The 12,039-nt window shown below is 36.0% G+C and overlaps 1 protein-coding gene and 1 pseudogene across 1 annotated transcript; one reads left to right on the top strand and one right to left on the bottom strand.

The window, feature by feature from the left end:
- Positions 1 to 5,628: 5,628 nt before the first annotated feature.
- Positions 5,629 to 6,654, top strand: LOC147372169 (olfactory receptor 6C1-like; annotated as a pseudogene).
- Positions 6,655 to 10,694: 4,040 nt separating this feature from the next.
- Positions 10,695 to 11,651, bottom strand: LOC147372168 (olfactory receptor 6C3-like). The gene has a single exon (XM_086403616.1). It carries the CDS (start codon positions 11,643 to 11,645, stop codon positions 10,695 to 10,697), a length of 951 nt encoding a protein of 316 aa, XP_086259742.1. The 5' UTR covers positions 11,646 to 11,651.
- Between the last annotated feature and the right edge of the window lie 388 nt (positions 11,652 to 12,039).

Below are 12,039 nucleotides of genomic sequence, written 5' to 3'. Positions count from 1 at the left end.
AAGGAGATCCAACCAGTCCATTCTGAAGGAGATCAGCCCTGGTATTTCTTTGGAAGGAATAATGAAACTCCAGTACTTTGGCCACCTCGTGCGAAGAGTTGACTCTTTGGAAAAGACTCTGATGCTGGGAGGGATTGGGGCCAAGAGGAGAAGGGGACGACCGAGGATGAGATGGCTGGATGGCATCACTGACTCGATGGACTTGAGTCTCAGTGAACTCCGCAATTTGGAGATGGACAGGGAGGCCTGACATGCTGGGATTCATGGTGTCACAAAGAGTAAGACATGACTGAGTGACTGATCTGATCTGATCCCCACCCAGTGTACATGCCTCATCCAGTCAGCAAATGACCCACAAGACACCTATCACATTCCTTGTACTTGTACCCTGGATATAAATGTGGACTAAGGAATGTTCAACATCGTTTCTCCCTTGAGCTGTCTCACTATTCTAACAGCGTCTCCCATTCTTTTTTTTTTCTTCTTCTTCTTCTTTTTTTTAATTTATTTATTCTTTCATTGAAGGTAATTGCTTTACAGAATTTTTCTTGACAGAAATTTTTGACAGAAAACAGCTGTTTTCTGTTTCATGTCAAAGCTCAACATGAATCAGCCATAGCTATACATATATCCCCTCCCTTTTGAACCTCCCTCCCAACTCCCTCCCAATCCCACCCCTTTTGATGCAGAGCCCCTGTTTGAATTTCCTGAGCTATACCGCAAATTCCCCTTGACTATCTATTTTACATATGGTAATGTAAGTTTCCATGTTACTCTTTCCATATATCTCACCCTCTCCTCCCCTCTCCCCATGTCCCTAAGTCTATTGCATCTCAGTCTTTTAACTAAGATCGAGTGTAGTATCTCTTCTTATCAGCATCTCCCACTCTAATAAACTTTATTTCCCTCTCATTCTATATGTCTGGAAATTCCTTTCCAACCTGTGCACGGACCACGACAGTATCTTCTATATTTGTGTTTGGAGATTCCTTGGTAAGCTGATTAAAGTTTGGGTCATATCTATTTTGATCCTGTAGTGTCCCTAGTGCTCCTATAGTATCTAAAGCTAAAAGAATTTTCATATATGCTTGTTGAATGAATAACAGTGTTTGAGTCAATAGATGAGGTTTATTTAATTTTCTGTCCTTTCTAAAATTAGATTAAAAGGAATCTGAGTTGTAAATTCCTATAAAATTACTAGATTTTATGCTTTCAGTAATTACTGGAACACTGACAATCAATCAGATGAAAACAGGACCTCTGGTAGGTCCTTCTCAACAGTTAGTACTATTATTATGGAAAAATAACCTGAAAAGTGTTTTGGAAGAGTTTGAACAGTTTAAAGTGTATTTAATCCAAAATTTCTCATAAATTTCATTGGAATTCACTGAGTATGATATTTTTTTCTCATTATTGTTTTTATTGTGCTCTATTTTTGTTAATTTTTTATATTTAATAGCACAGAGAGCAACTTTATAGAGACATTTTATCACACAAGAAAGGAAACTGTAATGTTTACTCATAAGATTCATTCATCACAGTAGTTTAGTCAGCAAAGGGGAAAAGGTCTATTCTTCAGAGAAATGGTGATTTAGGATATTCAGGAAATCCCTTCCAAAATCCTGTACATTTAGATATCTTCACATAGATAGTAAGCAAAATATTCCATATGCTTCTGCCTTAGTTCTCATGCTTTTCTATCTGCTTGGATATTATCTGCCAAGTTTTCTGTTTCAGTAGTGATATAAATGTTGATAATATGTTTATAATCCTTAGTGTATTTTCCTCTTGGCCCTGTTGTCACATTTGATTCGCTGGAGTATTTCCCATGAGCCTTGGCCATATGGTGAATAAAGCAACATTTGCCTCATGCAGGTTAAAATTCATATAGAAGTCACATCCAGAAAGGTCCACAGTAACTCCATATCTTGCTTCCCTTCACTGTGTTTGCTCCCCTGGCTTCCATGTAACATGTATCAAGGAAATTTATCTATAGAAATAAGGTAATTCCAAATGTGTTGATATAGAGTATTCTTAGAAAAGCTCGATATCTTATCCTAAAGTTGAAATAGTGATCAAGTTTTTAAAATAGCTTCAGTCACCTGAAGTGATGCATTTGTACAAAAAGAGGTAAGACTGTGAAGTAAAAGCCAATGACAACTTTTTCTTAGCATTGATTTATAAATTCTTAGCTTAACTTTTCATTACATTGAGATGAATAATTTGGAGTTGGCTTTCCTTTCTGTAAATATCAAGGGTTATGAAGAATGAGCACATTAATACTTTCTGTTTGTCTTACTAATGATTTATTCATTGTTAGAAAATTACCCTTTGAGTTTGGTCCTCCTCATTGAATATATGTTTGATAAATAACACAAGCTTCAGTTCAAGCAGAAAGAATTTAGAATACCAATTTAACCATTTACTAGCTATATGATTTTGTTTAATATTAACCTCTCATTGTTAGGTTATTCAAACATTATACAAAACTATTGTAATGAGTCTGTTAGATAACTACATAAGTCTTAGCATTGTCTCTCAAACCAGTTTCCTCAAAAATAGTTATTATATTTTATATTGGGATCATCTTCCTCAAAGGTAATAATTGATTTTATTTTTAGGAATAATAATAAAATAGTATTTACTCTGGGAACACATGCTTTAAAGTTTTCATATAATTTCACTTTTCTATTAATTAAATTAGCCTTCATAATAATTCCATGAAATATTATAGTCATGTTCATAGTGGAAAAGAAACCTATAACTCAGAGAGTAGCATTTTTAATAATTTCTCTTGGAATGCAAATCCCTAATAGTCTCACACATTTTTAACTAGCAAGTTAAGTCCTGATGCCATATTTTTATAAGAATTCATTTCCTTTTTAATTTAAAAATTATCTTAAGACATAGATAATAGTCAAAATTTAGACAATTAGGGGAGAAGCAACATTTTTAGCAAAATATACAGATTTTGAGAGTGACTTAGGTCTTTACAGTTTTTTCTTCATTATTCCTATTCGTACTTATTGGTACTTTGATTTGATTTCCATTTTCCATTAAGAAAGAAACAAGGACTTAAAAAAAAAAAAACAAAAACTAGAGGACTGGAAGAAACAAGATTCTGAACTAATTGTAGGACTAGTCAAAGGCAGTCATAAATTAATAATCTGAAAATAATCTAAATTGATTCTTATGAGTTTTTTTTTTCCCCCATACAGTCATGATGATATTTTCCCATGGTATTAGATGTCAGCAAACACAATCAGGAGTGGAATGAATCATTTTAGAAGAAGATTCAGTTCAGTTCAGTGGCTCAGTCCTGTCCGACTCTTTGCGACCCCATGAATCACAGCATGCCATGCCTCCCTGTCCACCAGCAACTCCCGGAGTTCACTCAGTCTCACTTCCATTGAGTCAGGTTGTTAGAAAACCAAGCTATTACCCAAGATATCAAATTTATTAAGTATTCTGTTTTCTTCTGTGACAAGTTATTCTAGCTTATAAACCTAACACCAAGAAAAAGATCCTCAAGCGAAAGGAAAAGATAAGGAAGTGGAATACTATGTCATATGCAAAGGGTGCAAACTGCCTTGAGGATATATGTGTTCATAGAATTACTTATGATTTCCTTAGGAGTCTTAAAGTTATGAAGAGAAAATTCAGTACACATAAAGAATGTGAAAACCTAATTTGTTTCCAATTATATTGTGGAATTTAGAGAGCTTCCCACTTGTGTCTCACAATTTATATAAAATAAGGAACGCAATCTTTAATAGACATTTAAATATTGTCGCTTTTTTAAATTGGTGAATTTGGGGAATGTTAGTGATCTTTTCTCAAAGAAGCCATGCTTACACTTTACTGTGGAATAGCATGTGTGTCCTGAAAATCACTTCCAGTTATCTTATTTAACACAATGGCCAGCACTTGTTTATCATACAGGTTAATTTTCACTTTCAGTGAGCCACATGCCTGTTTCGAAAATGAGATCCAGGACACCGCTGCTAAGTCACTTCAGTCATTTCTGACTCTTTGAGACCCTATGGACTGTAGCCTGCCAGGCTCCTTTGTACATGGGGATTCTCCAGGCTGAATACTGGAGTGGATTGCCATGCCCTCCTCCAGGGGATCTTCCAAACCTAGAGATGGAACCCACATCTCTTATGTCTCCTGAATTGGCAGGCATGTACTTTACCACCAGTGCCACCTGGGAAGCCCTTATCCAAGACACTGCTGCTGCTAAGTCGCTTCAGTCATGTCTGACTCTGTGCAACCCCAGAGACGGCAGCCCACCAGGCTCCCCCGTCCCTGGGATTCTCCAGGCAAGAACACTGGAATGGGTTGCCATTTCCTTCTCCAATGCATGAAAGTGAAAAGTGAAAGTGAAGTCGCTCAGTCGTGTCTGACTCCTAGCGACCCCATGGACTGCAGCCCACCAGGCTCCTCCACCCATGGGATTTTCCAGGCAAGAGTACTGGAGTAGGGTGCCATTGCCTTCTCCATCCAAGACAGTAGAATTCATTAAAAAGAAAGGGACAGAAAGGAATATGTAACTTGTTATCCTAAGACCCATGGGACTAAGGGAAAAAAAGCATGATGAGGTGTAAGGAAAAAAAACTTTGAAGTGATGTCTTATAAATTCTTCATTACTTTACCAAAACCATCCCAGGAATGGTTAACACCTCACGTTCCAGAATGGTTTACAGATCAGAGTCATCAGTTCAGTTCAGTTCAGTCGCTCAGTCATGTATGACTCTTATACACAGTTGTTAATTACAGATGATCTTTGTTAACTGAGAACAATGACTTTTATATTTGTAAATTTGTATCAAATCCTGGGTTGCCTGAATTTATTGAGGGAACTCAGCTTCTTTTTAACATAAATGAATTATTATTACTGTTAATTGGAATGACAAAATAAAGGTTTTCATTGCTATTTCATGTTTATACTAATACACTGACAAAATAGAGATTCTATTAAGGGAATATTAATGTAGATGCTTCCCAGGTGGCACAGTAGGTAAGTAATCTGTTTGCCAATGCAAGATTCATTCGCAAGAGACTTGGCTTCAATACCTGGATGGGGAATATCCCCAGTCCATGGGGTCGCTAGGAGTTGGACACGACTGAGCGACTTCACTTTCACTTTTCACTTTCATGCACTGGAGAAGGAAATGGCAACCCACTCCAGTATTCTTGCCTGGAGAATCCCGGGGACGGAGGAGCCTGGTGGGCTGCCATCTATGGGGTTGCACAGAGTCAGACACAACTGATGTGATTTAGCAGCAGCAGCAGCAGCAGAAAGATTTAGGTTATAAACCCTCCTTTGTCAATTCGTTTCACAATCATTCAGGTATGTGATTTGGATATGATTTTTAAAATTATTTCTACTCTGATTCCAACCTGTAAAACAGGGATTTTATAAAGAAATATTCTATGTGAAACACACATACTGACATATGGTAAAAACTTAAAGTAAGTTACTTATTTTTATTAACTTGTTTTTAAAAATCTCCTGAATTACGTTAGCATGGCATAGTAAGTTTACTTTTAGAGACAAATCCCCAGTGTTATACATGGATAATCCCCTTTTCTGTGTCTTCCCTTTGTGTTTTCTCCTGAAGGTTACTTAAAAGAAGGAGAAAAATGAGAAACTACACAGAAATAACAGAATTTATCCTTCTGGGACTGTTGGACGACACAGAAATAACAGAATTTATCCTCCTGGGACTGTTGGACGACCCACACTGCAAGTTGTGATCTTTGTCTTTCTGCTCATCACCTACATGCTCAGCATCACTGGGAACTTGACCATTATCACCCTGACCCTGCTGGATATCCACCTACAGACCCCCATGTATTTCTTCCTCAGGAGTTTCTCCATATTGGAAGTTTCTTCACAACTGTCACTATTCCCAAGTTTGGCCACAATTATTACTGAGGATAAAACCATCTCGTTTAATGATTGTATGACTCTGGTATTTTTTTTTACCTTTTCTTGGGAGTCACTGAGTTTTACCTTCTGGTTGCCATGTCCTATGACCACTACATTGCCATCTGCAAACCGCTGCATTACATGACCATCATGAATCACAGAGTCTGAACGCTGCTTGTCTTGGCCTCTTGGCTGACTTCATTCTTAATTATATTCCCATTACTCATGTTCTTCATACAGCTTGATTACTGTAAGTCCAATGTTATCAACCATTTTATTTGTGATTATTTGCCTTTATTATACCTTTCTTGTTCAGACACCAAATTCCTAGAGATACTGGGGTTTTCCTGTGCTGTGTTTATCCTCTTGTTCACTTTAGCATTAATAATTCTGTCCTACACATATGTCATCAGAACAATTTTGAGGATCCCTTCTACAACTCAGAGGACAAAGACCTTTTCTACGTGTTCGTCCCACATGATTGTCATCTCCATCTCTATGGCAGCTGCATTTTCATGTATGTGAATCCATCTGCAAAAGACAGGGTCTCTTTGAGCAAGGGAGTGGCTGTGCTAAATACCTCAGTAGCACCCATGCTGAACCCCTTTATCTACACTCTTAGGAATCAGCAAGTCAAGAGAGCCTTCATGGACATGGCAAGGAAGACTATGTTTTTTCTCAAGGAAAAGAAAATAAAAAAGTCCTGTTTCATGAATTAGAGGCATATGAATGAAGAGCAATTAAATTAAAAACCAGGTTTTTCAAAATTTATTAATATCCACGCAGCCTCCCTAGATTCATTTTCTTCATTTAGATTTTTATTGTCAGAAGTTTACTAAGAATATTTGCATATGTGTATTTTATTTTTGCCATTTGAATTTGAACTCTTCATATATGTACATATATATACGTACACATTTTTTTTCCATTCAGATTGCAAACCTTCTCTCATGCACTTTTCTTCTGGTGAAATTTCAAAATGCAAGAGTAAATAGCATTTTGTGATTTCACTAGAATTACTCTTCAGTAATTGAGTAAATATTGTATCATGTTTAACCTTATTTTTTATTACCACACAAGAACAATAAACATAATCTGAAAGTCTCATTAGAATATTGCATATACTCTCCTTTTCATATTGTGGCCAATTTAGTAACTACATGAAAAACAGTACAACTTAAAAGAATGATGTAATTACACTTTCTTGAGAAATCAAATAATTTTTCTCATTAGTGAGTTTAACATTTTCTGTGCTGTATAATTTATCAACTCAAAGACTATTATAATGAAGGAAACTATGAAAGCTTTTAGGGAAAACTATGAAATAGCCTCCACTTCTTGGGGAACTCCAAAATTAACATATGTATCATAACAATTCTTTTAAAATGCCTAAAGAAATTATTATTTAAAAAATACACAATGTGAGAGTTGCAAGTTAAATTTTATTTGGGGCAATATGAGGATTGCAATCTGGGAGACAGACCTCAGATATCTGTGAGAAACAGATCTAAAGGGGTATAGGGGAAGGACAGTATATATGAGATTTGGTAAAAGGGGAGTACGTGTACTGAAGCACATTTTTTTTGTAGAAAGTTTCTGCTCGTCTCATGAAAAGTCTGCTAGTTATGAGAAACAATCGTCACCATGAAGAATTTTAGTGTTTTTCTTGATATGAGGAGACACAAGAATTGGGAATATAAAATCAGCTCCTGAGACTGTTTAACTATCTGAAGGCCTGTCCTGCCAGTTTTCCCAGAGCACAAAGTACCTCAGTCCTGCTCTCCACACTGAACTCCTTCAGGTGGTGTTGAACATCAGCAGCTGCACAGCACATGATTTAACCCTTGTAGAAGCAGATGGCAAGCACTCATGGCAAGTGCCAATTTGTAGCTGACAAAATAAATATTACTGGATACCAAAGATGACTGCATTTACTGTGGTCAGTTGTATATTTAAATAAAAGCTTGATGTTAAGCTGATCTTTTGATAATCAATAGCTAAGGGGTGTTATAACTTTCTCATATTTGTGACTATTCTGAGATAATAGTTTGTACACACAATTCATTTAATTCCCTCTTTAAGTGATATGCCTAATCAATAGGAATAAAGAAGGTAACAAGAGCAAAGTTTTACCATATATAAACTTGAGGGTTTTTGTTAAAAATGCTTATTTTAAGCATTATCATATTGGGAAATGTACTGATTAGATTTTATATGAATAATCATGCAAGATCATGCAATTCTGACCTGAACACTTTTTTCTTTTCTGTTTTCCCTGAAGTCAAAAATTTATGTAATGATGAAAGGTACTCAAACTCATCCTACATTTTTAAACCATTATTATAGAAAGACTGTAACCATAACTCAGAGGCAAGGTTTTCCTGATATTCACATACTATACTCAATTGAGAGTCTTAGATCCATCATTTTATGAAACACAAGAAAAATAACTTATAAAAAAAAAATACCGAGATTTCCACGTTGTAGGGAAGTCATGCCATTACTTTCTCCTTCCCTCATGCTGAAACATTTATAGTTTCTAAGCTTGATTGAAAGCATGTGAAAATACTGAAGTTTAGACTTGACTGAGCATTGTGAGTTTTTATTCACTCAATAAAAATATAACATAAACAGTAGATATATTAGTTCCGGGAATTAAAAGAACTGTAAAAATTTTACAAAAGATATGAAGGAGTCTGTGCTTTGGAGAAGGCACTGGCGCCCCATTCCAGTACTCTTGCCTGGAAAATCCCATGGAAGGAGGAGCCCGGTAGGCTGTGGTCCATGGGTCACAAAGAGTCGGACACGACTGAGCGACTTCACTTTCTTTCACTTTTCACTTTCATGCATTGGAGAAGGAAATGGCAACCCACTCCAGTGTTCTTGCCTGGAGAATCCCAGGGACGGGGGAGCCTCGTGGGCTTCCATCTCTGGGGTCGCACAGAGTCAGACACGACTGAAGCGACTTAGCAGCAGCAGCAGCAGCATGCTGATATTATCACATAATACAGCTATCTATGTCATTCTATACAAACTCTTCAGTGGTTAGTTTAAATGTTTGATATCATTATAATCATTTGATTATCAATACGAGGGGTCAACACACACTTTTTCTGTAAAAGGGTAGTATATTAATAATTTAGAATTTACAGGCAGTGTCCCTGATGCAATTACTCAGTTCTTCCTGTCTTTATTTTGGATGCAGTTATGAACATCATGTAAATGAAAGGGCTCCAGATGGTTCAATAAAACTTTTAACAAAAATAGGTGGTGGGCCAAATATTCCCAGTGGGCTATGAATCATCCACCGACTTCCTGTCTTAAAATTTTCCTAAACATTGACCCATATATTATTTCTTATTTAAAATAAGGTAGTATGACTAATAGGTCCATCTAGTCAAAGCTATGGTTTTTCCAGTAGTCATGTATGGATGTGAGAGTTGGACTATAAAGAAAGCTGAGTGCTGAAGAATTGATGCTTTTTTTTTTAATATTTTTTTAATTATTTTTTGTATTTACAACATTGTATTGGTTTTTGAACTTTTGTGTTGGAGAAGACTCTTGAGAGTTCCTTGGACAGCAAAGAGATCCAAACAGTCCATCCTAAAGAAAATCATTCCTGAATCTTCATTGGAAAGACTGATGTTGAAGCTGAAGCTCCAATACTTTGGCCACCTGATGTGAAGAACTGACTCATGTGAACAAACCCTGATGCTGGGAAAGAAGAAAGGTGGGAGGAGAAGGGGATGACAGAGGATGAGATGGTTGGATGCATCACCGACTCATAGGATATGAGTTTGAGTAGTCTCCAGGAGTTGGTGATGGATAGGGAGGCCTGGTGTGCTGCAGTCCATGGTGTTGCAGAGTCGGACACAACTGAGTGACTGAACTATTTATGACTAAAATGAGAAAATTCTTGACAGAGGTAAGATTTTAAAATTTAATTCTAACATTTTTATATGCATATGAATGATGATAATCTTATAAGATATTTCCAGAGGAAAAGATAAGGTAATATTTCTGCAAGAGAATAACAGTTACAGGCACCTCAGAGTATTGTTGGCAGGATTCAGTGAAGCAATAAGAAGAAATTGCTTTCTTCTAGAAAATAATTCTCTAGAATAAGTTTGGAATGTAAACATGTGAAATGTCATGTATGAAACGAGATGCCAGTCCAGGTTCAGTGCACGATGCTGGATGCTTGGGGCTGGTGCGCTGGGAAGGCCCAGGGGGATGGTATGGGGAGGTTGGGAGGGAGGAGGGTTCAGGATGGGGAGCATGTGATTTTTTTTTTTAAAAGAAAAAAAAAAAAAGAAAAAAAAAAAAAAGAATTTGAATATGATTAAGTTTATAATCTTTCAATAATATTTAAGTAAATATTTATATTTTATTTCCAACCTGCTAGTGTATGTGGTTATTTGATTTCATGAAAATGCCAATATAATCAAATTTTTCTAATAGTATTCATTTTTGGTACCTTGTAAGAGTGAGAATTTCAGAAATCCACATTATTCCTGATATTCTTTTTCTTAAACAAAATGGCTTACATTGTAACATTTTATACTTCATCAAATACATGCAAATAAAAACAATTTACAGAAAATTCTGAAGCAATATTCAGCTTTATCCAATTTATTTGGTTCAACATGTGGGGAAGTTTAGAATAGGAACAAATAAAAAAGAATCATATAACTATAGTAAAATAGTTTTGAGAGAATATGAATGAAGAAATCATTGATCAGAACTTTATTTTTCAATGCTATAGATACTTGCATTTACTTGAGAAAAAGATAAACTTTTGGATGGTGTCCTTAAAGGCTTGCTTCACTTGCTGGTTCCTCAGTGTATATATAAACGGATTCATCATAGGAGCAACAGAAGTATTCAGAATTGCTACTCCTTTCGTCAAGGATGCTTTTTCTTTTGCTGATGGGTTGGCATACATGAATATACAGCTTCCATAAGAGATGGAAATGACAATGATGTGAGAGGAGCATGTAGAAAATGCCTTTTTTCTCTGACTGGCAGAAGGCAGTCTCAGAATTGTCTTGATGATGAACATGTAGGATAGAATTATTAATGCCAAAGTAAAAAGCAGAATCACTATTGCAGAGTAAAAACCAATCACTTCAAGGAGCCACGTGTCTGAGCAGGATAGTTGCAAGAGGGGGAAATAGTCACAAGCAAAGTGATCAATGATATTAGAACCACAGTAATCTAACTGGAGAAAAAGAATAACAGGTGGGAAGATGTTTAAGAACCCTGCCAGCCAAGCACAAAAGACAAGCAGTACACAGACTCTGTTGTTCATGATGGTTGTGTAATGCAGGGGTTTGCAGATAGCTACATAGCGATCATAGGACATGGCAGTTAGAAGATAAAACTCAGTGATACCCAAGAAAATGAAGAAAAACAACTGAGCTGTACAATTGTTGTATGAAATTGCTTTGTCCCTGGTGATAATTGTGCCCAGAAATCTAGGAATACAGACAGTTGTAAAGGAAATTTCTAATATAGAGAAGTTCCTGAGGAAAAAATACATAGGTGTCTGTAGATGGGAGTCCACCAAGGTGAGAATGATGATGGTCAAATTCCCAGTGACACTTAATATGTATGTGACGATTAAAAAGAGAAAAGTCACAATCTGAAACTCTGGGTCATCTGATAGCCCCAGAAGAATGAATTCTGTGGGTCTTGTGTGGTTTTTCATTTCTGATTCTTTTCTCCCTCATTAAAACAAAAAATGTATGCTCTCCCTATAGGACATAAAAAATGTTAAAAGATATTTGGATAGAATACAAAAGTTTTAAAGCTTCCATCATGAACATAGTGTTTGAAATTTAAAACCTCTGTTTCCTTACAATAACTTTCTCCAGTTTCCATTCAACCTTTCACTCAATGAATATTATCTGAAGTTAAATATTGAGCTCTCATGTTCAAAAATACACTCTCACAGGCCATGGATGAAATAAAAGTTACCTGTTAACATTTAAACTGGGACATTTTTTCTACTGTTTTCTTTATTAAGACTTCAAATTATTCTTTAAAATATTTAGCTTCTTTGATAATAATATGATAATGTTTAATTTATCCTTCTCCTTTCC

The sequence above is a fragment of the Bos grunniens genome, chromosome 5 (genome assembly GCF_055505025.1).
Source record: "Bos grunniens cultivar Pamir isolate PY7600 chromosome 5, Bosgru_T2T1.0, whole genome shotgun sequence".
Classification (NCBI taxonomy): domain Eukaryota; kingdom Metazoa; phylum Chordata; class Mammalia; order Artiodactyla; family Bovidae; genus Bos; species Bos grunniens.
The sequence above is the reverse complement of the archived record's forward strand: the minus strand, read 5'-3'. Positions and strand labels throughout refer to the sequence as shown.